This window comes from Phocoena sinus, chromosome 17 (genome assembly GCF_008692025.1).
Source record: "Phocoena sinus isolate mPhoSin1 chromosome 17, mPhoSin1.pri, whole genome shotgun sequence".
Taxonomy (NCBI): domain Eukaryota; kingdom Metazoa; phylum Chordata; class Mammalia; order Artiodactyla; family Phocoenidae; genus Phocoena; species Phocoena sinus.
Window position 1 is genome coordinate 11885102 of NC_045779.1, and position 26979 is coordinate 11912080.

The window sequence follows — 26979 nt, forward strand, 5'->3', positions numbered from 1 at the left end:
TGGGCTAGGATGTGTAATTCACATCTCAGTGCTGTGATGACCACTCTGAAACTTGCCATGAGTGGAAAAAGGCATTTCACATATATAAAGAGGCACTTTATAGTCTAAAGGCTCCAAATAACTCCACATTTACCTGAAGTTGTAGAGCCTTGAAACTGTAGAGTGGGAAGGGACCTTAGCAATCATCCAATCCCATCCCTTCTTGTACACATTAAAAAAAAAAAACTGTCCTGAGTTAAATGTCTTCCCTGAAGTTGCCTAGCTATCTTTTGCTGTTTTCTTTTGCGTGTTGAAAGAAGAAGAGGTTTGGAGTATCCACTTAAACACCTATGTCTTGGGAACAGAACAAAGTAGGAACTTGTGAGTGAGGGCTGACTATTCCTAAATACAATTCATATATCATTCATTCATCCAATCGTTCAAACATATATGCAGAATATGCCATATTCTGCACATGTAATGCAGGGAAATAGATAAAGATGAGATAAACAGAAAATGTTCCTGCCCTTAAGAAGGTTTTATTCCAGTAGAGGAGATAGACAATAAGACAACAAAAAACAAGATTGTTTTCAAAGAGTAATAAGTGCCTGGGGAAAGGGTGAACCACGGAAAATCTAATGATAAAACCGCATAACGGTGCTTTGCTTGGCAGGCTATCTACTCTTTAGTATATGATCATCTATCGCTGATTTTTTTTCCATGAAAACTTCTCTTTGTAGTCATGTATCTTCTTTTTTCTTATTGCCACTAAAATATAAGGATGGCTAAAAATTAGAATCTGTCAGTTTTAACATTTCTATAAAGGCAACATCTAAACAATGTTTTTAAGATAAATGTTGAAGGTTATCTACTCACTTCTAAGGAAACAACCAAATGACTACTCAATGTTTTCCTTTTCATCCAGATATTATGGCATTGGTTAGAAACTAATATTCTACCTGTCATCATTTTACCATTTCAATGTGGGCAAACTAGTCTTCCTTTTATAAAATCACCCCTTTTTGGTATATTGCCTCCATACTGGGTTCTCCCTAGAGATGGGATGGATTTTATTTCCATTAAAGTATGACAGACAAGTTTAATTTGTTCTTCTACATAAATCAGTATAAACATAACTGTCTTGGCAGCCCCAGGAGGAAGGTCATGGTGCAGTCAGAGGCTCTGTATCACAGTACACTTGGAGGCCAACACCAGTGCATTTATGATGGAAGTTACTTCAATTGCTAAACACACTCATGCAGAAACACGTGTGCGCATACACACACACACACACACACACACACACACATCCAACACCACACCCCACATAGAGGGGACATAGGAACTACAGGCATCAAAAGGAATAAAATGGACAATATTTGAAAAAATAAACTTGAAAGTTCAGAATGTATAGATGTTGATTCAATTAGTATACAGAGAAATGGGGGGAGGTACACAGCCTGGAACTGGGCTTAAAGATACATGCCTTTTTACTCAAGTAAATGAAAGGCATGATAAAAGCAAGGAGAAATCTTTGAGGTGAAGAAGTTTTTGTGCAGAAGAGATAAACATGGTTGCTATCATGCTTTTGCAGGCAACAATCGTCCTTTAAAGTGTACCCTCTGAAGAGGTTTTGATGATGCAGAGGTCCACGTTTTTTCCATTCCATTTTTATGTTGCTAGAAAGACTCTGTTAAAAGCATTTCAGGTCCACACTTACAAAGGCACAGTAGGTACTGATATCAGAGTAATCAATCACTGTCAGTAGCAAGTTGGCCTCTGAGAGTGTGGTTTTTTGTTTTTGTTTTTTTCTTAGAGCATATACACCTGTTCCCTAATTACCTCGGAGGACAAGTTGATAAACTGAGCTGTTTGAAATTCACTGACTTTCACTGCACTTTTGAAGGTCTCCTAGCCTAGAAAGATTGAAGGGTGACCACGTTAGTATCTCGTGTATTGCTTCTACCTCAAAGAGTATGCGTGAAAAATAGAAGAATTTCAATTTCATGGAGTATTTCTGTTTTTTCATTCTAATCTGACATTAGGGTAACCTGAACATCTTAAGTGAATTTCTAAAAGTTTGTAAGTACCAAAGTACCAATTTCATAATTCCAGAAAAGGAGCATGCATTTTTCCTCTTTTAGAAACAGAGTTGTCCAACTCTTACATATTTTGCATAGAATTATATTAAAGGCAAGTTCAGCAAGAGAAAAAACAGGAGTGTTTTTTCTGTTAGAAATTAGAAAATACGATAATTTTTCTACCATCCCCCTGAACACTGGGAAAGTATGGCCAGCTTTTAGATCTTATAATGCCTGATACATAGTAAGCACTTAGTGAATTTTGTTGAAAGAATTATAATGAATATATTTCTGAAACAATTTGAGGATTCTTGCCTTTAAAAGCCTACTTTCGGCATGGCAGATTTGTTAAAAGGTATATATTCAGTACATAAGCAGGTCACACATTTTTTTTTCCAAGTTACTTTAAAGTATATCACAACTGTGTGGTGGGAGTGGCAAGGACCCAGGAGTTCAGAGACCTTGGCTCTATACCAGGCACTAACAGTAAATGGCTTGAGAAAGTGACTTAACTCTGCCGAGTTTCAGTCTCCACATAGGTGAAATGGTTAGTTTGGAGCAGGTTGCTTCTGGTAGTCCGTGCAGCTTGAAAATTCTACAGTTGAATGGCTCAAATTAAGGAAAATTGAATCTAAATTTAACAAACACTGACATAGTGCCTACTATGTGCCAGGTAATATTATAAGTGCTTTACACACTATGTAGTCATGTAATAATAATTAAGCATATACTATGCATGGGGTAGTATTTCCTACACTGTAAAGTATAAGCAAATGACATTTGCTATTAAAATGACAGTAATTTTATTAAAGTTCAATATAGTACAAATCATTAAAAAAGCAGAGTAGAAATAAAATAATACTTGGAATTCAAAATAATATAAGAATAAAGTAGTTTTCCTGTTTAAACCACTAAGTAAATTTTAGATGGCTGAAATAAGTGATCTAATTTTTATTTGACTTAACAGAATACACTAGCTGTGACGCTTGACTTCACATTGCTCTCACTGCAAATCATTGGCTTTCACAGGCTTGAATGTTCACACATATTAAATCATATAGAAGAAAACTTTTATGAAACAAAGATATTCTACCAATAATACATCTTAATATAGTATTCATTATAAATGTTTCAAGTGCACAATTTGTTTTAGAAAAATAAGCTAGAAACCAATGTATGATCACCGAAAACAGCAGAGCTTCTGGACATCAAAGGCATATTTGAGAAATGCAGTGGGCACATGGTTGCCTGTAAGCTTAGAACAGTAAGTACTACAATGGAAGAAATTTTGATTGGGAAGATACTAACAGGCTACAGTTCCTAGGCCTCATAATGGTCCAAATCTCAAGCTAAATGGCTAAAAAATGGATGGAAATTTGGCAAGTCCAGCAATTTCCATGTCTGGACATTCTGCGTGGGCCCTTGTCCTATTACTTTGACAACTGCCGGGACCGCAAGCATTTTCATCCTCTCCCTGTACTTCCTCTGCTCTTACTCATCCTTTACGGCCAAACTCGGGCACCACTTCCTCTAAGAAGTGTTTTCTGAGGCAACCCCTCCCTGCTCCCCTCAAATGGTCCCCGCCCACACAGAGGGTTGATTAAGGCCCCACCTCTATGCTTCTATAAAACCTGGTATGAATCTCTAACATAGTTTGATTTTTCAGGCTGCTAGGTCGTATTACTATTACTACTGGCCCATAGTCTTTCCCATTAAGTAAACTGTGAGCTCCTTGAGAACAAGAACTATGTTTAATTCATTGTTGGATCACCAGAGCCCTGGATAGTGGTTGACACAAATGTCCCACTTAAGAACTGTTTGTTAAATGAATGAATGGATGGGGGGATGACAGCAATAGCTATTATTCACTAATAAAATAATTTGAACCATTGGCTCTCCTTTGTGCCTTATAATTATAATTGGTTGGAAACTGTGATGAGAATTGACTGCGTCCAAAGGAGCCAATAGGGTGAGGGATGTATTTCTTGCACATTTGAGGAGTATCTTCATAATCAACAGTTTGGTTTGGGTCATCCTCCCCTGCTTACTCTGAGGATAGTAGATAAATTGTGGGAAGATAAAACATCATTTAAAAAAATCTATTCAATGGAGATTTACTGAGCATCTACTATCCAAAGTGGTATGTGTCCTAGGCAGACCCAGATTCTATCCTCAAGGAGACCATAGTTTAGATATTTAAGAAAGGAAGAAAGCAACACATGACATCAAAGAGAGCAATGTTTACTAAAATGAAAAAACATGTAATAAGGGTCATACAAAGGTCAGAGACGTCAGGGCTTCCCTGGTGGCGCAGTGGTCGAGAGTCCGCCTGCCAATGCCGGGGACATGGGTTCATGCCCTGGTCCGGGAAGATCCCGCATGCCGCAGAGCGGCTGGGCCCATGAGCCATGGCTGCTGAGCCTGTGCGTCCGGAGCCTGTGCTCCGCAAGGGGAGAGGCCACAGAATTGAGAGGCCCGTGTACCACAAAAAACAAACAAAAAGGTTGGAGATGTCAGAGATAAATGGCCGGATTCACAAGAAGCCCCTACCAGGCAGGAGACCTAGGTTGGATCATCATGGCTCAAAACCTGCTCTAAGTTGTAAAGGTCTTGGACCCAGAGATGGTCGGGTCCAAGGATATTGGCCTACACACACACACACCCCCCAAGCTTACTGGAACTTGGAAAACCAAAAGGCCAATGACAAGGCCAACTGGAAAGTTAATTAGGGCTTACACATGGATTCAGAGTAAAGGGAGCTGGATGGAATGGGAGATGCTTCAGCCACACAATGCAAGTGCACGAGCCTGACCTCATATGCAAACCTTCTCTCTAGGAATCAGAGACTAGATCCAGTATTTCCCTCTCTTGGACAGTACTGGATACATAGAGGACCTGGTGGCTACAGGTATATGCCATACATAGTAACCATTATAGGATTTCAGAGGATTCAAAGATGACGTTCAGTCATAAAGATTCTTTATGGAAGAAGCGGTATGCCAACAGTGCCTTTTAAGATTGCTTAGAGTTTGCAACTGTGAATTGGAGGAAAACATTCTAAACAGAGGGGATAGCACGAGCAAAGAAAGCGAGGGGTTCATTTTTCGCTGGACACAGGATATGTGATGGAGGATAGTAGAGTATTATGAAGGAGAGGTGGAAACAGGTCATGGACAGGCTTGAAAGCTTGTTATGAGGTCAAACGTTATTCTTTGAGCAGTGGGGAGTCACAGTAAAGAAGAAGCGCTGTACGCCAGGGAAACGAGTTTGGCTCCAGTGTGTGAGCTGACTGGAAGGAGGGAACCCCAGATACAGAGGCCATTGGGAAGCTCCAGAATCTACATCCTTCAGCTCCAGGACTGAAACTAGGACAATAGCAATGTAGATGGAGCAGAGAGAGTCTGAAGGGTACTAATCAGGAAGTACCATGGTTTTTTCCAAATACACAAATATACTCATTCCAAAGAAGATATAAAATAATTTAAAACCAAATCTGTCCTAATTTCTGTGAAATTCTCCACTTATAAAGAACAGAAGACTGAAAAATCATCCAGGGAATTCCCTGGTGGTTCAGTGGTTAGGACTCGGCGCTTTCACTGCCGTGGCCTGGGTTCAATCCCTGGTCGGGGAACTAAGATCCCACAAACCATGTGATGCGGCCCAAAAAACAAAAAATCATCCATCTATTTAGCCAATTTGATTGATTTGGGATGGTCTAAGTATCAAATATGATAAAAATGGGATTTTCAACACATCAACAACACAGTGGGTATGTATACCTAAGGGACAGGCTAAGGGAAAAGAAAAAAATATCCTACGTAAGTAAATTTTCTTTTCTCCCTAAATGTCCAGGTGATTTCTCCAGATAGACACTCTTTTGAACACTTTCTAACATTAGCTAACCCAACTAACAGGAATGCTGCAGAAAACAGAAACAGGAACTTTGTGAGAAGTTTGATTACCTGTATGGCATCTTGGAGGAGAGGAAGAACGAAATGACCCAAGTCATCACCCGAACCCAAGAGGAGAAGCTGGAACATGTCCGTGCTCTCATCAAAAAGTATTCTGACCATTTGGAGAACGTGTCAAAGTTGGTTGAGTCAGGAATACAGTTCATGGATGAGCCGGAAATGGCAGTGTTTCTGCAGGTAAGTACCCCTCTGGCCCCTGAGGAAACAAACCAAGACGGTGGGGAGATGATCCTGAAAAGCTGTCATCACATTTTCGTTATTTTCTGTACATCTCATTTTGATCTATCTTCTCAACCAAAATATATGTGCTTATATCTCCATCTGTTTAAACTATTTCATAAGCATATATTTAAAGGACCATGGCATTGCTTAAATATGAAAGGGTTCTGGTATAAAACAGCAGTTCTTTACAGCACTTAGAAACTAAGCTATGAGACGTTCAGAGTCAGCAAAGGAAAGAATTAAATCTCAACACCGTCTTTGATGAAATGAATTTAAGTAGGCTTGTCTTTCGTTTGCTTCCACAGAATGCCAAAACCCTGTTACAAAAGTAAGTAGTTTTCATTTCATGAAAAAAAGTATACTTTTCATTTTTACCCAAGGCTATCAAACTTTACACAGTGACAGAAAGTGGCAACTTGTCTTTGTTGCAGAATTTCTGAAGCATCGAAGGCATTTCAGATGGAGAAAATAGAACATGGTTATGAGAACTTGAACCACTTTGCAGTCAACCTCAGTAGAGAAGAAAAAGTAATACGCGGAATTGATTTTTACAGAGGTTTGTTATTCTTGTGACCATTTGGCCAAAATTGCAGGTGTGTGAAAGCGTCAGATGGGTTCAGTGGGGGGAAAGGGGGATCAGGATCATCTCCTCAATGGATGTCGACAACTTTACGAGGATCATAATCCAACGTGAAGCTCAATTTCATGACAGGATCATATAGTTTGTTGACGGTGTTTATTTAGCTTTGCATATCACAGTGCTTATTATAATTCTGGTATTAGGTATTTAACTCTGGGTTGTCAAATATTTAATCATCGATGGTGATGGTAATATCTCAACTTCAACCCTACACAAGGTGCGAGCCATAATGATAATAATGTGAAGTGTCATCAGGTGCAAGGTTAAGGATGAGATATAAATAAAACATAGTAGACACTTGGATTAGACATTGTGGCACTTTCAGTTAAACCCTAGAGGGCAAGAAAAGCAATGGGTCATAGCGTAAGTCACACCTGGAAGTAAAACTGAGGCTATGTGATCAGATGCACTCAATGAGTTCTAAACACATCCCTATCACTTGGCCTAGAAATGCCACGCTTGGAAATTGATCCTGATGAAAGAGTTGAAAAGAGGAGCCCATTTAGATGATGAGATTCCTTGGCTCGACCACTATAATGCCATAAACTTGTATCAGTGCCCACAGATAGAACTTCAGAAGCAAATCTTCGGGATGAATCTTTTAAAAAATATCCTTAATATCGTCTCTCATTAATATCGCCTGAGGAAATACTAAGATCAGTGGGTTAAGAAAAGAGTCGTGGCGTTAACTGTGGCAAAAGTCAGCATTCACTGAACAAAGAATGTGATAAATTAAACAGGGCCGGTGTTTTCTGACATAGGGAAGAGAGTCGTGTTTCCATTTAATTTGACAGAGATAAATGAGTGACGGTGGTCCCAGCCCTCCGGGAGCTTGCGAATGTGACAGAGCATGATAAAAATGAGGACAGCCTCCGGGGGTCAGGTGGATGGTGCACGGTGGTGAGGACAGGGCTCTGTACTGGCGAGGGGAACAAGGAGGATGGTGATGATTGGAACCTTTCTCACTTTTGTCCACATTTAATTAGAAGCGCGAGCCCCCGCCCCCACCCGTGGCGTACTCGGGCTACAGTTAAGTGTCTGATGGACAGGATTTCCCCAGCCCTGACCTTAACCTGAGCTATAAATAGTGGCCAGTAGTGTTTTTCGTGGCCGCGCTGGTAAAATCATAACGATACGAAAATGCATTGCCTTAGCAGAAGATGAAGATGAAGAAGGAGGAGAAGAAGGGGAGGGAGAGGGAGAAGAGGTAGTAGAAGTGGAAGAGGCGGAAGATGTTCGAACAGAGTCATCAGGAGGAGATGAAACGCCAGAGAAAGGTCTGGAGTCCCGTCCGCCCACCTCAGAGCTCCAGGCTGCCCCAGAGCCTCCCCCAGCCCTGCCACCCGCTGCGGATGCTCCGGTGACACAGGTAACCGTTCCTGAGCTCCTTACAGGCCACGCATGCGTGCTTCCTTGCTGAACAATTTATTCTGCCTCAAGGAAAGGAAACTCTATGCCAGACACTAGTATGTGGAAGACAAAAGATTTCAGGGCAGTCGCAGTGCCAGGGAGAAAGTCCTCTAGGTGATTCGGCAGGTTCTCTGTGGTTAGAACTGGTTGGCAAGACTTAGTTTCACATGATTTTCTCACCAATGACACCCTCAAATCTGAGGCACTCTTTGGAAATTGTGTGTGTGTGTGTGTGTGTGTGTGTGTGTGTGTGTGTGTAACATGGTAGTTCACAGAGAGCTGATCTCATGAGGACTGAGTACAGATGTAGGATATGGGTTGAGAAATAAAAATGGTTATACTTTTGGAACTTTGAATTTTCTGTAGGTAATAAAGGAACTAAACAGAGAACTCGTACTAGTTTATGTCCCTGTTGCTTACCCTGAAACAGAGCCATAGCTTTTGTTCCATGAGCAAATAGATGAAGCTTAGTTTTCTGTGTATCTGTCATTTGATGAGATTATGTGTTGACAGAATTGTTTTTAAAAATTTCTTAGGAAATTAGCTCATCCCAGATACTGTACTTGATTGACTGACGTTATGTTTCTAAGATGTCACTGTTTGGTGTTCAAGCCTCTGTACTGACTGCATGACACCTTTAGCAGACAGATCCCAACCTGTTGAGTTTGTAGACAATGAAGATGCATTAAAAAGAAAAACAAGTCCTGGTTTCAAAGTGGATCGGAATTATCTATAGCAACAAAACCTCAGAGAGGGAAATCAGAGATGGAATTATATCCTATGCTCTCTGTCTCCATAGGAAACTGGGCTAAAATACTATTTATAGCTCCTAGAATCTTGAAATTCTGGGTATACCAATTGCACTGAAATCGAAAGTGGCATGGTAACTAAATGAGAGTTGGGTTTGATCAATTTTTGGTTTTAGAAAAGAGGTTTTGGGGGCCCACATATAACATAAAATTAAATGAATGCCTGTCAAGAATTTGCCCTTTCTCCCATATCTGATATTCTATCAGCAACCTTTGTTTTAGGCTTCTGCTCTCTGCCTGCCCAGGCCACCATCTATACTGAAAGACAAGCACAGAAAAGAAGAGGGGGCACGTGCAGATGCCGAGACAGAGGGCCGCTAGCTGCATTCTTGCCTTTAGTGCTTGCGGAGGGTGGGGTGAGCTGAAACCTGCACTAGATAGGGCACTGCGCAGAGACCTATCAGTTTTCAAACCGCAAGGGAACTAAAATCAACTGCCTTTTTTTTTTTTCTTCTTCTTCTTCTTTTTTTTTTTTTTTTTTTACTTTTGAATGTATCTGTCCTATGAAGGGGGAGGTTGTACCCACTGGCTCTCAGCAGACCACAGAGTCTGAAACTCCAGTCCCTGCAGCAACGGACACTGCGGATCCCTTGTTTTACCCTAGTTGGTATAAAGGCCAAACGCGGAAAACCACCACAAACCCCCCTTCCACCCCAGGGAGCGAAGGTCTGGGGCACGTAGGGCCTTCAGGTTCTGAGGACCCGAATGTGCAGAAGGCAGAAGGGGCAGAAGCCGCAGCCAGTGAGAGGGCGGCAGTGAGTGGTAAGGAAACTAGCTCACCTGCGGCTACTTCTCAGGTTAGTGTCGATGCTCTGGTGTCTGAATGCTACCACCCCCCCGTGCCGCCCGGGGTCCAGCCGGGATGACAGCAAGAAGGAAGGGCTTCCAAAGGGGCAGAGAGAACCCAGGGCCTTGGGGAAAACAGAAACAACTCATCCCCCCCGTGTTGGCTTGTTTCTCTAAGCCTTACATGAAACACAAGAAACACAAATTTGACTTCACTCTGCTCATGCGTGGCGACCTCACACCTGGCTTCCCAGGGGAGGGATGCAAGCGAGCCCGGCCCTTAGGCCTGCAGGTGAAAGCTGCTCTGTCTGCAGTGACTGGCTGGTGTGCCTAGCTCCCCTCTGCAAAGGCCACTTGACCTTGCTCGGCCTTTTCTGCATCCTCCTTGAGCTTCTAAAGACTAATCACCTGCTTTTGTGTCGTTCCCAACAACCCCCAAGGAACACGTTTCAATTGAGTTCTGTGTCCACTCTGGACAAAATAACCTGATTCATGGGTTCTGGGAGTGTGCCAGTGACAGCTGGGCAAAGTTAGTCTTGGCTTAATTAAACTGGGGCTTCCTAAGCATGTGCTCCTGGGAGCAGAAAAGCACAGGTTTTCTTCCTTTGGAATTTTTTAAAGGGTCATTAAATACCTCTTTTTTTCTTTTTATAATGCAAGTTTGAAGTCCACGTCTTCTCCCTAATGCTGGGTTAGATGTTTGCATGGCTCCAAGATTCCATAGAAGAAATCTTGCAGTTTCTTCACATGGAAGAATGTTCATGGTCACTCCATACCCATGAGTATTCTTACATGATGTGTGCATGTGAGTGTTGCCCAGACACGGGGCTGGCAGAGAAATTTGCTCGAGTTCTGTGCTCCTGGGTCATCAGGTGATTATGAACAACAAATAGCATTTTTTTCAGAAATCATAAAATTAGTCTCTTGACTATCTGCTCAAGTGAACCTCGATTTCCATGAGGTAATAAATGGAAATGATTTTTGGAAAATTCACAGATGAACATGCTTTTGCGCCATGTATTTATTTTCACAGATGAAAAATGACAAAACTAAGTGTTTGTTGTAAGGAAACCTTTTGTGGTTGTTTTTAGGTTTAAAAAAATGGAGTGGAAAGTTTTCTAGAAAATTGATGGGAACTTTATTTCTAGAAAGTTTATGGGATTCCTTACATATTCAGTGGAAGTTGAGTCAGGAGGAGCTGTTTTCTGAAAACAGTAATACGATAATAACCCGAAATAGGAGAACGCCCCAAACGAAAATGGAAAATCGATCTAAATGATGTTGAAAAATATTATTTGTGATAATATCAGTGAAGTTTTCTTCTTGTTCTCTCGCAGGAGTTAGCAATCTGCCTAGCACTTTTGGCTTTTCTTGTACTTCACTACATCTGGCGTCAGATTCAGTGCTTGATTTTTACTTTAATGGGTAGGAAATATTTTCTTTTCCCTTGACTAACATCTCGTGTAGCTCTTCCATACATGTTCCTCTTCCATAGGCCCAGGGATGGATTTCTCCCCAACTCTGAGGCTCAGCCACCTAAAAAGAACCAAGTTCTTAGACAGTACTCGTGGCCCTGAGGCACCTCCCTGAGGAGAATCACTCCGTCATCTAATCCTGCATGGAGGGGGATCCTGACTCAGAACAGAGACTCCGTGGGCAATTATTCAGTAATCCAGTGGGAGTGGACCCTCCAGAATAGCCATTAGGGGAGGCCAGTTTCAAAAGACGTCCGTAATGCTGTGAGGACTCACTGCTCTCCAAGTAGATCGAGGACCAGCAAAGGCCTGATTCAGGAATACGCAGGGTTTCCATCGATTATGTAGCAGCATTTCATCTGCCTCACCAGAGAGGTGCCCAGGAGGTGGCCAGGTAACTGCATTGATGGGCAGGTGGGCCAGGTGACTTCTAGTTCTTTCTGAACCCTCAGACTCTACAGTGTCTCTTCTGGGAGAGGGGAGCCCTGAGAGAAGGGTGCCACGGGGACAGCAACATCAGGGACATTTCAGCCAGGTGAGATCTGGGTGCATAAGGAGCCAGAGGCCAATGTTCATCTACTGGCCGTAAAGAATCAGAACCAAAGAAGAGTCATAAAGCCAGCAAACAGCACATTATTTTTGATACACGTTCTCATGGTCACGCCTTTTCTTTATTTTACTGTTAGAAGGTTTGCTTAGGGACTGACATCTTTCTCCTTTCGCAGCCTTTGAAAATTATCAGCTTTAATGAATCGTATTTAAAGATTCAAACCCCACGTGCTTTTGAGTAAATGACCTTGCTGGACCCGAGACCCAGCTCCCTGTGCCTGTAGCTCAGAAGTGATTCAGGGTGACTAGTGCTGAAAGGACTCAGCTATTTCTGGCTTGCTGACTTTTCCCTGGTTGACATTGACTCCTCTGGAAGCTCCAATCATAGCTCCTTTCTGCCTCATTAGCTGTCTGCTCAGCAATGGCAGTAGGCTCTCCATGGGTCCTTGTCATGTCTATAACTGTGTGTGAGTAGGACCCGCCCCAGTGTCTAATAGTGAGCCAGAAACCTGTGTACCCTAGAATGTTCTGAGTGTCCTTATCGTCCGCTCAGGTGCATAACTCCTCCTCCTGTCATTATTTGTGGTGAAAAGCAGGGGAGGAAGTATTGGCTATGGACTCAGTAGGGCAAATGGGGAGAGAGAAAACTCCATGCATAATTGGAATATCCTAAACAACTGGATCTGAATAATTGTCTGAAGAGTTCAGTTTACATTCTGAGAATTCAGGTTTGGGGCTTTGTCGCCATATATCTGTGTAATGCTTCTCTGAGGCTGCAGGGGGACAGTCATGCTTCTTGTCTGCCATCCACTGAGCCCATGTCATGGATGCTGTGTCATTCACATGCCTGTCATGAGGCTGAGGCAGGTGGGGCGGGGTGGATAGGGTGAACTGACCTTCTTATTTCAAAGAACCTTGCTTGTGTCATTCCTGGTGTTTGAGGAAGGGCCTTTCACGTAGCGAAGGGAACCTATTCATGCTGCAGGACCACTCTTTGATCCCTGCCCGAAAGAGGGTATGGACAGATGGACAGAGATCAAATTCCCCACCTCTGTGAAGGTTTCGCAGGTTTGATTCACCTTCACTACCTCAGAACCCAGCTCACTAGATTAATATTTGTCCAATGCAGTGTTAGCTTGTTAGAACTTCACACTTCATCATTAGTCTTTCTCTGAACATTTAGGATGTGACACAAAAGTTCTTGATTCACTGGTAGCCTTACCTCTCTTAACCATATGGTCCCCTGTCAGGAAACGAGGTTGCCTTAGAATTTCAGAAGCATCTAAGGATCTGGCGGATCTGTAAACTCACTTCAGCCCCATCAGTGGAACTGCACACCTTTTAAGAAGGCAAATGTTTCCAGGTGCTTTCCTCATGGCCATTCGCACAGCCTGCCCTTGCTTTTGCTGCCTGTGATTTCTGATGCTGTGTTAACTCTACTTTATCACATACCTTCTCTCTTCACCTAATTACGTAGGCAGATTATGTGTCAGAAATTGGCCATGGCAAAAAAACAGACGTTGACTCTGCACCGGTGGTGAACCGGGATTCTGCTTTTTGTTTGATAAGAGGTACATGTTGCCTTCCCCACCTTCATTCTCAAAGGAAAACTAATTTCTCAACAAGGTTTGGATTCAGCCCTATATCACACTGTGCAAAGCCCATATAGATGAATTGTTTTTGGTTGTTGGGTTTTTTTTGGCCGCACTGCAAGGCGTGTGAGATCTTAGTTCCCCCGGTCAGGAGACTAGGAATCGAACCCATGCCCCCTGCAGTGGAAGTGTGGAGTCTTAACCACTGGACCACCAGGGAAATCCCATGAACTGGTCTTTAGCTGCAAAATGGCCCTAAGTTCCCACCCTTCTAGACCAGGGCTGCTGTATGCTCCGTCAATGCAAAGAGAGTTTGGAGGAAATAGCATTTGATCTACTTCATGTGTTAATTTAAAATTTTATTTTTTAAAAAATTGCACCACGCCCTAGTCAACCTCAGAAGACAGGGCAATAATAAGATGGGAAGTACACTGTGATGAGGCCGGCTGCCCTTGGAAAGCAGTCTCTGTGAGCCCCATCTCCTGGGTGATTTCCTTGTCCAACCTGCTTCCTCTGCAGCCCTTCTCTTCCTACCCACTTACATGCAAATCACACCCAAGTGTTAACACAGGGACCACGCCCACCCTCACGGATAACTGGGCATTTTATTGGGCATATGTGTGGCCATTAGATTTTTCCAGAAGTGGGAGCAGCAACAATTGAAAGCCCCTCTGTGTTGCCCTTCCTCCCTTCCCAGTGAGGCTTAGTGGCTTTGGTTGGAAGAATTTATTCAAACCATTTGATGAGAGCTGTACAGGGAACAGGGATTTCCAGAGAAATGTCTCCCTATTTGGTAGATTAACTTGGCAGCTGCTCTGGCTGACATTTGCTCTGGACCATGGCAGCTGCCTCAAGGTCGGAGGACCCCAGCCCCACTTCCACCACACACACACACACACACACACACACACACACACACACACACACACACACCCCTGCAGAAAGCCAGTTGCTTTGGAGATGGGGTTGTTGACAATAAAATCTCTGCCACGTCTACCTCTGTAAAGAACCACAGCTTATCTAGTTCACCAGAGCATGAAGCTGTAGTTGTCAGAGACCCTAAAAGCCTTCACCATATCGTAGCTATTTGTAGTTGCAAGGATAGAATATCCACCTTCCACATTCCATTCTTCAAGTCTGAAAATAGACAAACAAGTTGGATAGAAACTCCGCTAAGGCTTGGGGCTCAGGAAAGATCAATGAAATCAAGAGACAGGACTTAGGTTCCTGTCCTGTTCCTTCTGCATCTGACTCTGGACATTTAATTTCTTTGAGCCTTAGTTTTCTCATGAGGAAAAGGAAGCAACTACTTGATGAAAGGATTCATCTATTTACACAACATTAGAGAGTGAAAAATCTAGTACTAAGAATTTTATAAATTGTTTCAGGATGTTTTCACTGGGAGGGTTATGGACTTAGGCCTGACACAAATCATTCTGGGCGACAATAATAATAATAGATTTTCAGTGAAATAGATAGCCCATTGCATTTCTCAAAATGTATTTCTTGCCTTGAAGCTCTTACATAAATCCCTAATTCCCAAACTGTTTCCAAATCTCCTCCTAGGCACCCATTTAGCTGAATGTTTACACAGCCGTGATTACCCCTTGAGATGCCATAAACTCCACAAAGTCCATGTCTAAGTCCACCTAAAGGTACTTAGGCCTCATTGCCCAGTAGAGCAAAGACTTAGAATGTACACAGTAAAGGTAGTCACGGAATAGTAGGTGAATGAAGAGCTGACAGATGATGTGAATTTTTAAATGTACCTATTCTAAGTGTACGGGTCAATAAGTTTTGACAAGTACGTAGCATCGTGTAGCCACTATCACAGTAAAGCTGTAGAGTATTTCTGTCACTCCAAGAAGTTCTCTCACGTGCCTTTGCGGTTGATCTCCTTCCTGCATCCCAACTGCTGTTTTGCTTGTCATTATAGTTTTGCCAGTTCTAGGAGACTGTATAAGTGAAACATCCAATACGTAGACTCCTGTGACGGGCGTTTTTCACTCTGCATAACGCTCTTGAGTCACCCGTGCGGTTGCATGTATCAGTGGCTCATTTCTTCTTATTCCTGAGCAGTATTTCATTGTATGGAGACGTTCCAGGTTGCTTTCCGTTTGATTTCTGGTTGGATTCCATTGTGGAGAGAGAATATTTGTTATATGATTTCAATCCTTTCAAATGTATTAAGATCTGTTGTATGGCCCCAAGTATGAGCTAACTTGGTGAAGTTGAAAACCTTGTATTTTCTGTTGTTGTTGGCTGGAGCGTTCTATAAATGTCCACAGGGTCGGAGAGTGTGGTTCAGCTCCACTCTATCCTCACCGATTCCCTGCTTACTTCTTTGATCGATTGCTGAGAGGGGAATTTTGAGATCTGTGACTTTCATTGTGGATTTGCCCATTTATCCTTGCAGTTCTATCAGCTTTGCCTCATGTATTTTGAAACTCTGTTTAGGTGCCTGTATTAGCATTGTTATATTTTCTTGAAGAATTTATCCCAAGATAAGTGTTAAAAAAAAAAAAAAACTCTTTTTGTGTCTGCCTGCTTGAATGGATACAGAGAGGTCCTCGCTCTCATAGATCAATACTGTTTTTTAAGGTTGGGTAGAAAAGTTAGAGGGCCGATGGGGAGAGCCTGGAGGAGGAAGATGCTGACAATCCTTAAGACGTTCCAAACGGCTGGCCACGGAAGACCTCACGGCCTAAATCCAACACACCGGTCTCCCCTTCCTTTCACAGCCACGCACAGGGCCATGCATAGCAAGGGCCGCGATGGCTGCGGTGCCTGATGCTTTTAAGTGACAAGGCTGAACTTTACAGTCTGATGATTAGTTTTCACTGGTCTGTGGGGCCCTATTTTTAGTTTAGATGTAAATTGCTTTATGAGCTAATATGTCTGTACATTTTAATGACATGCCTCTGCCCCAGTTCACTCCTTGTCCTGGCTACACCACTTTCCATGGAACTGCAGAGGCCACTCTGTCTTGGGCCAGGGACTTCCAACCCTGGGCTTGTCCTCTTGGCTGAGAAGGTCCTAGGTTCCCAACCCAAGTGTTGACAAGAAGGTGCAGATGGTCCTTCCTCCTGTCTTGAGTGTTCCCAGATGCTTCCTATCGAATATATCGTGAGCTCAGAGACAGAACAACAGGGACAATGTGGGTTACCCACACCTTTGGGCTCTTCACTCTAAAATAGCAAAAGGGATATGTGGAGTCCAGTGCGGGAAGTATCTCCAAGGAAAACTAGCCCATGGCCATCTTAGTTCCCAACCCTGGTTCTATAAATGTTGTCCTGTGAGGTTATAAAGGTGTTCCCAGGGGAAAATAAAAAACATTTCTTAGAAGAAAGAAGGAAGGCAGGCAAGAAGGAGGAAAGAAAGACACATGGCACTAGCCAAGATTCTTAAAGCCCAGAGTTTATTTCCTAGAGTCTCAGAAACCAATACATGTGTCCCCAGACCCGAGATCTTAGCAAATTTCTCATGAATCCAAGATTCAGTCCCCTTGAAAATATTAATATTTTCTTAAACTGGGATGAACAATAGCCAACGTTCCAAGGAAAAGCAGGTGTGCGGAGCTCTGGGTCCCCACGAGCTGCCACACACAAAAAGATAAAATAATTTTCATGCAAATAACCTTTGAGACCAAATCATTCACTCCGAGCTGAAGGGCAAATATCAACTCCAGCTGCCACTAGGGACTGAGAGGTGAGAGATGCCTGAGGCTAGAGGTCCAGAAAGCTTCTTTTCTGAGCAAGATTAATTTCACAGAACGTTTTAAAAAACAAAGCAGGAGACCAAGAATATGATTTCCCATGAGTGTGACTATAGGTCCTATGTTCTTTGAAATGATCTATTTAATTTTCCAAAACAAACTGAAATGAATGAAAATTTAACTATGTTCTCTAAATTGAATTGAGGGATTCAGGGTGTCAAATTATTTTCAAATAGAAACCCCTACTGAGAGCAGTTGCTTGTGTTTTACAAATTAGGAGATTCAAGCTTATGAATCAAATTGCTGATAAACCAGGAACCCTGACTATGCTGGAATTTCACTTGGTAAAAATAGAGAGACAACCAATCAGCACTCAGGACTAACCTACAGTTACTGCATAACATTGTCCAGTACTTAATAGTCCCAGAAATTATAAGAGTTCTGATAATGAAATGCAGGCATTTTTACACAGAAAAAATTTTGGAGTAAGGTTTTTATTTAAAGAAGTCAGTTTTGGGCTTCCCTGGTGGCGCAGTGGTTGAGAGTCCACCTGCCGATGCAGGGGACATGGGTTTGTGCCCCTGTCCGGGAAGATCCCACATGCCGCGGAGAGGCTGGGCCCGTGAGCCATGGCCGCTGGACTTGCGCGTCCGGAGCCTGTGTTCCGCAACGGGAGAGGCCACAGCAGTGAGAGGCCCGCGTACCGCAAAAAAAAAGTCAGTTTTAATGAGACTATTATATGAATATTATTAATGCTTTTTCATTTGTATCCTGCAACTGCAATTTTCTCTTTCTGGGTTTTTTTTTTTTTTTTCCTTTTTTCCTGCTGGGAAAGTGACATCCTAATAACTGTCAATTTGGGGACTTTTCTAGAAGGGCCAAAAAAAAAAAAATTTCTATACTGAAACTGTAGGCTATATTTCTCAGGATCAAATAGCTTCCTTAGTAAAAGTCCCTTTAATAGGAAGCTAAACTGGATGTATCTGTTTTAAAGAAATGTAATGTAAATTGTTTGTGAGCAGCGTAATGAATTCATTTCCCCTGGCAACCTGCGCCTACAGCTCTACGATTCCTGAAAACAGTAACGCAGGCACTGGGGGAGTTGTTATGACATAGCTAGTTGGGTTTTGCTTCCCGTATTCTTTAAATGTTTATTATTCTGATTCTAAGACGCTTGTTAGTGTTGTACATCCTGTGGATTTTTTTCTGTCTTTATTTATGTATCTCAGTGATTTCCAGGCCTTTTCCCCACTACAACCAACAAAGCAAAGAAGGAATCCACCATCGTGAGAAACCAGGGCCACGTGGTAATGACTGTAACTAATGGGCAAGGTCTTTGACAGGTTCTCTCATTCGAACCTCACAACAACCCTGCACAGTAAGAATTGTCAAACCTCCTCATGTTTTAGTGGAGGATTACAGGGGATGAGTGACCTGCTCCAAATCATGGAGCAGCTGGGAGCCTGGTGCCCAGTGACCCCTTGTCCACCACCACGGACTGTGTACGTGCAGCAGAATGGAGGCCGTGCCCACATCTAGGAAAAGTGGCTGAATCCCCACTCTACCTGGGTGGATGGGATTGAGGCAAAAATAGTGTGACCAGGGGTTCTCTGCATTGACTCACCACTCACGACACATGGGCATAGAGAGGTCGGTTCTTGGCCTCCACTGCCTGCGGTGATGTGCACATACATTGCAAATGAGTGCACCAGTCCCTCAGCTGCACCCCAGGCTGCTGACCCACCTGCCTCCCTGTCTCTGACGTCCTGGGGTGGTGTCAGCCTGCGCCCTGAGTCTCGCGTGCTCAGCCGCACTCGCTGCCTCTTTTCTCCTTGGGTTTATGGTCTCAGCATAACCCACAGCGTTACTCTGAGCCAGTTGCTCAACCATCCCATGCTTTCTTGTCCATGAATTGGGCACAGCAATACCATCGGCCTCCCACGGCTCTTGAAAACCTGTTTGCCTGTTTCCCCCCACACAAGGCAAAGAAGTCCCGTTTGTGAGGAATTAATGATCTAATTAGCATCCTTTGTAATTCTGTTCTCCTTTCGGAAAGGCTGAGAACACACACACGCTGTGCCGGACACACAATGTCAGGTCCATGCCTGAGAAGAGGGCTGCCTGTAGGTTTATTTTTTTATTTTTTTGCGGTACGCGGGCCTCTCACTGCTGTGGCCTCTCCTGTTGCAGAGCACAGGCTCCGGACGCGCAGGCTCAGTGGCCATGGCTCATGGGCCCAGCCGCTCCGCGGCATGTGGGATCTTCCCAGACAGGGGCACGAACCCGCGTTCCCTGCATCGGCAGGCGGACTCTCAACCACTGCGCCACCAGGGAAGCCCTGCCTGTAGGTTTTTGCAGAACTGTGATATCAGCATTTTCACTTCTCCTTCCTGCTCCCCACCGACCCCATCAATTCCTAGACACCATGTTTGAAACAGACCAAAGAGAGCACACCACACATCTTCCTCCAGGTTAAGAAAAAGTGAGTGAGTTTCATTTCTTCTCGTTTCATAGTCCTGGTTTCTGATCTTCCCTAACTTAGCAAGAGGGAGACAGCTAATGGCAACGAAGCCCCGAGATCAGCTCCCTTCATCCATCCCTTCCATCCCTCAGTGTGCAGAACTGTAAATTCTCCCAAGGGCAAAAAATGCTCTTTAGTGAATGTCTTCCTTCCAGGGCTCATTTGGTGGGGCCAGGGGTACCTCTTTTCTCCTTCCTCTGGTGTCTGCGGAGAGCGTGCTGTATTGTCACAGCTCCGTGCTGCCTTCCTAACATACCTTGACTGCTCTGCCACTAAGCAGAGATGACTGCATTCCTGTGAAAGGATTGCCCATGATGGACCTGCCCAGCCGAGTTTCCAGGGCTTAGACCCCTGGCTGTGAGTCACAGACCACGCCCCAGTCACTTCTCAGGCATTGATGACTGGCCCAGGGTCTTGGCTGTACTCTCTTTTCCAGTCTGGAATCCATAATGCTTAAGCTCTCCAAGGGCCTGGGGTTCAGGAAGGCTAAGCAGGGAGCAGGCCAATGCTTGGGTTGAATCTTTCTGAATAAACGTTCTACCCTTGACCTCGGCGTTCCTCCTTACACCTGTTTCCAGCATCTGGCTCTGATTCGCTGACCCAGCCCAGCAGGTGCGGGACAGACATTGGTGGTCGCCCACTCAGTGGCCTCAAGTCTAGCCTTACCCTTCTCACCCACATTCCTTTAAGGCAAATGGCTTTCACTGTGGAGGCTCAAGGCTTCTTTTGGATTGACCTAGAAAGACTGGCATTTAACATGCATGGTAACCAGATCCTTCCATCAGGTTGAATTTGTCCTTGGCGTTCACGGCGGCAGAGAGGAGTGGGGGGGCCCAGGTGTGGGGCTGAACACAGTTTCCTCACTGCCCCCAGCACCTCCCTGCGTGCTGGGCACGTGGCTGACATGTCCACAACAGCCTGGCCCTCAGGGTGAGGCAGGGCCATTTCTAGGTAAAATGGTATCTGGCAGGGGTGGACCTGGAGCCATCAGCGCCCATTAATGTCTCAGTTGCAATTCAGTTTATCCAATCAGTTACTATCACTTGGATAAGCCTGAGGGAATGGAAAGCAGGACAGTTACACTGTAATGGATCAGAATCGCGGGTGGTGTACACGATGCTCATTTGGGGAAGGACTGAGGCTGGCACCTTACAGAGGCCCTGGGAAGCTTAGAGGCAGCCTGAGGGCACTGGTTACTCATCAAAATGACCTGGCACACAGCTCACTCTTTTATTTTAGGCTAGCAAAAAATAATGCCTCTTATAAATGTGGCTACCCTGTCTTATGCCAGAGTGAATATCCGGAAAGCGTCTGTTTCGTTTTGTTCAGTCAGTGAATCAAGTGGGCCGGGCCGCATTTAGGTAAAGGGGGCTACTGGTGTTGCCCCCAAGCCCAAACAAGAGCATTTCCTCCAAAACGGCACCCAGTTATATCCCCTGCGCTAAGTGTCCAGGGACACATTTGGCCTCAGTGAAACGCCGAAGGCAGTTCCACGCTTTGATTGTCAAGAATATCGCCACAAGAAGCATGTTGGCTTTTTAAAAATATTCATCCCATTTAGCATAAAAATCAAGCCAAAGACTCCACTGAGTATTATCCTCTCTTTTCTTTGACACCTGCCTACTAAAAACTAACCTTCTGTTAAGAGCAACAAGCTTGTGTGCCTTTAGAGACCAAGAAGGTACGATTAATGAAAAAGCAGGTGAGGTGAAAGAAAAAACGTTGATAGAAGCACAAATATAATACATGATATTGTTTGCTTTCCTCTTAACTTACTTTGAGCATAGCAACTGTACAAGCACAGTGGCAAATGACCGCTGAAAACAGCCTTGCAGCAGGGGAGGCAAAAGGGAGTGGTGAGCACTGTGGAAAACTCTGTGGGAGAGTGCATCCCAGCCCAAAGTGACCGTGCTGCTCAGCCCTTCCTGTAGGTTCTGGGTTGCTAAATTTCTGCTTTGCCAAGAGGACCTGCTAATCCAGATTTTAATGGGAAATCTCCTGATTAAAAATAGTGTTTTTAAAATTGTGGTCAAAAACACATAACATAGAAATGACCATCTTAACCACCATTTTTAAGTGTTCAGTTCAGTAGCACTGAGTAAATTCCCACTATCATGCAACCAATCTCCAGAACTTTTTCATCTTGCAAAACGGAAACTCTATACCCATTAAGCAATACCTTCCCATTGCCCCCGCCCCCTAACCCCTGGCAACCACCATTCTACTTTCTGTTTCTATGAATGTGACGGCTTTAGATACCTCAGGTAAGTGGGATTGTACTGAATCTGTCTTTTAGTGTCTGGCTTATTTCACTTAGCATAACGTCCTCAAGGTTCATCCATGTTGTAGCATGTGTCAGAATTTCCTTCCTTTTTCGGATGGAGTAATATCCCATGATATGTATACACCACATTTTGTTTAGCTATTGACCCGTTGATGGACACCTGGGTTGCTTTCACCTATGGTGACTAGCGCCACTGGAGACATGGTTGTACAGATATCTGCGTGAGTTCCTGTTTTCAATTCTTATTGAATTGCAGAATCACACGGTAATTCTATGTTTAGCTTTTTGAGGAATCGCTATGCTACTTTACACTGGTTTACATTCCCACCAACAGTGCACAAGAGTTTCTATTTCTCCACACTCTTGCTCCTAATTTTTTAATGTTTGCAACTCATTCAAGCCTTTTTCAAAATACCATGCACAGTTCAGGCCAAGCAAACACTGGCCAGAACCTGGAACTGTCCTATACACAGAGAAAGATAGCCACAAGCCTCCGGCAGAATTCGTGCTACGTTATCCCCATCAGCCAGAAATGGTTCTCGAGGACATAACAAGGATGATGCTTACACACATCACTCAGCCCTAAGCAGGAGCAACTCTCACCACCTGCTCTTCAGGGCAGGGAAAGGATAGCCTAGCGTCAGAATCTGACACTTTTTTTTTTTTTTCCCTTTCAAACAGCATTTGATAGTAACAGGAAATAAATCAAAGGAAAATAAAAGATTTTGTGTTTCTGAGTGAGTCTGGTTCATGGATACCCAGGATTTCTGGTCATGTTCATGTGAGAAAAATGGTCTTTCCTTTAAGCAAAGGTATATCATTCCCTTCAGCTAGTCTCCTGTGGATCTTGACTGAACTGGGTCTCCCAGTTGAGATGGAAAATTCTGCCTCTCTGTTCCATTTCCTGGTTTTACTTTATGACTAAAACTCACATTTCTCAACGTATCTGAAGCCCCATGCTGATAGAGCAGTGTTAAATGATGGTTGTAAGTTTGTTCATTTGTTACCTGAGGAAAGTGTGTAAAGTTTAGAAATAATATCGGACTAACAATCCCTTCTTCCCCTTGGCACACATCTCAGAATAGACTGGAATGCAGGGCAAACTCAAAAGCAGGTAGAGGAGATCAGTGCTTATCATTCTCTGTCCTTTGTTCAGCTTCAATGAGACATCATTATTCCCAAGAAACAGCACTTCCTGTGATGAAGGAGAGCCAGCATTTGGAAAACTATTTAAAGGAATACATATATACAGTTCTCTTGGGGAGGGCTGTAGGGAAAATGTCTGCTTATGATTGAATGGGCTGTGCTTATAGAAAGATTTCTAAAATTTTAACTCATTCTTCCTTTATGAGAGAGCCATATACAAAGTTGGGCCACGTGGAGGCACACTGGACTGGGTGATGAGTAACCATGATTACAGCATGCCAAAGGAACTAAAACTTATACACGATGGAAAGATGAGCATCACAAATACTATTGTCTTTCTTTACTGGGGCGTCTTGGCTGTTGTATATCGTTCCTCACAAACAGTCCCCAGGTGTTTGTGTGTGGCAGAGGTGCCTCTTTGCTAATATGAGAAGAAAAGGAAGGAAGGAAGGGAGGGAAGGAAGGGAGGGAGGGAGGAAGGAGGGAAGGGAGGGAATGAGGGAAGGAGGGAGGGAGGAGGGAGGGAGGGAGGGAGGAGGGAGGGAGGGAGGGAGGAAAGGAAGGAAGGAAGGAAGGAAGGAAGGAAGGAAGGAAGGAAGGGAGGGAGGGAGGGAGGGAGGGAGGGAGGAAGGAAGGAAGGGAGGAAGGGAGGAAAAGGAAAGGAGGGAGGGAGGAAACGGACATTTATGAAGCAGTTAATAATAACTGAGTCGTGTGCAAAGTGCTTTAGGTGCATTACTTTATTTATTCAGCCCTACAACAACCTTGTGAGATAGGGTGTCACCTCTATTTCACAAAAGAGAAAACTAAGGCTCAGAGACATTAAGTGACTTGCCCGAGTCATACAGCTAATAAGTTGTTAAACTGGAATTCAAAACCAGGCTAAGCCTCTTTGCATAAAACTTCCTTGCTGAGATGGTTCGCGGCGGGGTGGTCCTCAAGTTCACATAAGTAAAACCAGGGAGATGGTATAATCACCTATAGATACTCAGGATAATCTCCGCTCTTAGCCCCCTGCTCTGGCAGCAGCCTTTCTTCTCTGAAAGACAGCATTGGTCCATATTGTTTGGAATCTAATAACTGACTGAAAACATGAGAGTGTAAAAGTAGCGAACCCAAACTATTTAATACCAAGTTTTGAAGGCTGTAGGGTATTAACAGCTAAAACATTGAAAATGGAAGATAGATTTTAATTTCAAGTATTAAAAAAAGCACTAAAATATATACAGATTCCAAAAGCAGCCGCAAATGGCTTGCAAGCCACCAGCAGTGTCACAAAGATTCTGTCCCTCTGCAGAAAATACCTCACCCAACTCTAGTTTCACCCTTCAGATATTTCAGAACAACTGTCATGGAAGTTTCCTCTAGATTAGAAATTGCCTTCAAGGAAAAGAGGCTACAAAATGAAGCCTGATGGTCTGTTCATCTAGGCAGAATTCACTCTTCACTCATACAGAATGGCCAGAGAAAAGTACTTTACACATTAATGATATGCCTAGATCACTTGGGTTTTTTCAGGATTCGCGAGAGTAAGGTGACTATGATGGGGAAGAGAAGAGTTCAGCACGAGTGCATAGGCACCAGCTTCTGTCAGGATGATGTTTATTCCATGTCAACTTCAAGGACATTGAAGTGGCTAACGCATTACCAACAGAAGCTAGTAACAGCCTTTTAAAAAAAGCCCAATCGGGCTTCCCTGGTGGCGCAGTGGTTGAGAATCTGCCTGCTAATGCAGGGGACACAGGTTTGAGCCCTGGTCCGGGAAGACCCCCACATGCTGCGGAGCAACTGGGCCCGTGAGCCACAATTACTGAGCCTGCGTGTCAGGAGCCTGTGCTCCGCGACAGTGAGAGGCCTGCGCACCGCGATGAAGAGTGGCCCCCGCTCGCCGCAACGAGAGAAAGCCCTCGCACAGAAACGAAGACCCAACACAGCAAAAATAAATAAGTAAATAAACTCCTACCCCCGACATCTTCTTTAAAAAAAAAAAAAAAAAAGCCCTATCACACTTGATGTCTCAACTATTCCTTTATAGAAATCTACCTGCTTTAGTTTTATTCTACTGTGGCTAATATGATTCCATGGCCCTTCTTAACTTTCTATCAGGGCATGACATGGCAGTGGGAAGGATAACCCTAAAGCCATAAGGACTTGGGAAAATTTTAGTGAACTTGAAACATCAGCACCCAGTATATGCTTAGGGTAAAATCTGGTAAAATGCAGGACAAGTACTCTTTTTTTCTCTTGAAAATAGTTTGAGTGGCAACAAAACAACATACTTGCTGAAGTTCTGCTTCGCCTTTGCCAGGTATTGTCCATTCATACAGCAGCTTCGTAACATCACCCAGGGCTTCTGGGTTGAATGCATGTGCCTACCTCATTGCTTTGGTATCAGTGGCATTCTAATCCCATGGCATAACTTTACCAGTGAAGTCATCAGAATGTTAGTCTGTGTTTGGTAGTCCTCTGAGGAAGAACTCTTTGTCATGGTACCTTCAATGTAAGCAGTCTGCATTTTTACATCAAGTTGCATTTCAGCAAGACTTCTTTATGATTGTCCCTCATTCCACTGAGTGATTATTTTTTAAACTCAAGGCATCCTAAATAAATTTCACTTATGAGATTAGATAGATCAATGACTTCAAAATCATAACTTGTATCTGTCTGGTATCTATAAAAGATAGATATCTCTTTAGGAATGTCTAAGTAATTAGATTTTATTGCCTGGAGAAAAAAGTCCCTTTATTCATGATTTGCTCAAAACTAAGCCTGTAGTTTTGCAAAAATTACATATATATATATATATATATATATATATATTCTTCACATGCTGGTAGAAATTCTTACTTTAGCAGTGGAGAGATTATGCCATGTGATGTAGTGAAGTCATTTAAATCAGGATTTTATTTATTTTGCAGATTTTTCTAAACCCAAATTCCTACTAGTTTTAATGTTATTTTCATCTCAGTAAATCATGTACAAGTGGACTTGAAAAAAGAAGTAGAATAGCCTGTACTGTTTCCCAAGGGGCATGCATTACTGTTGCCCCTTTTTAGATCATGAGTGTGAATTCCTTTCATGGCTCTTGGTCATAGCCAAGATAACCTGAGCTTGCTTTCCACTCCTAACAATAATTATGTCCTATATAATTATTATTATCCTTTCTCCTCAATAGAAAAGTGACTGGATCAACTCAAAAAGGACTGGCCTCTTTTTCCTCTGATGCAGATTTTCTTCTGTTGCAGACTGGATTTGAGGACCCTCCCCTCCAGGGACAGGCTGCAGCTTCAGGGAGTGGGAATGGAGCTGATTCTCAGCCAGCTCGCCATGTCTTCTCCTTTTCCTGGTTGAACTCCCTGAATGAATGATGTTCATTCCAACTGCTGCACCTCTGTCTGCCCGGCTGAGATTCACACAGGCAGCAGGGAACCTAGATAAAACTAATAGTATGCAGGTGATGAAAGGGACCTCTGAACGGGATTTCTACCAAAAATATCCTTTAATTCCAGATGACTTAGCTAACACATTGAGGGAAAACAATGCTTTGAGAAAACAGTTGCAGAAAGCATTGGGAAAAAAGGAACTTGATCTTACGCAAATCTTTTATTGTGTGGGAAACATTATGAAGGGTTTGTAGGTGTGATATGTGTGTGTGTGTGTGTGTTTCAGTAACAAGTGGCAGGTGTTGAAAAATGTGGGCACCACTCTCTCATCTCTAATAGGCACTGTCTTTTGTTGTGAAATCATAGTAGCTCTTATTCTCTTTCCTCTTTAACAGTGCAGGTGGTCAGTGAAATTC

The 26979-nt window shown here is 43.4% G+C and overlaps 1 protein-coding gene across 2 annotated transcripts in view; it reads left to right on the forward strand.

Moving 5' to 3' along the window:
* The window catches only part of TRIM55 (tripartite motif containing 55), a 41672-nt gene extending 15124 nt beyond the window's left edge, over positions 1-26548 (forward strand). The window contains exons 5-10 of one of the 2 annotated variants that reach the window (XM_032610148.1): positions 5975-6208; positions 6559-6581; positions 6685-6809; positions 8051-8262; positions 9622-9909; positions 26426-26548. In XM_032610148.1, coding sequence (XP_032466039.1) covers positions 5975-6208; positions 6559-6581; positions 6685-6809; positions 8051-8262; positions 9622-9909; positions 26426-26548 — 1005 coding nt within the window. The remainder of the gene's footprint in view (positions 1-5974; positions 6209-6558; positions 6582-6684; positions 6810-8050; positions 8263-9621; positions 9910-26425) is intronic. The other variant, XM_032610150.1, reaches the window with a different exon arrangement.
* The last annotated feature ends 431 nt before the right edge of the window (positions 26549-26979 follow it).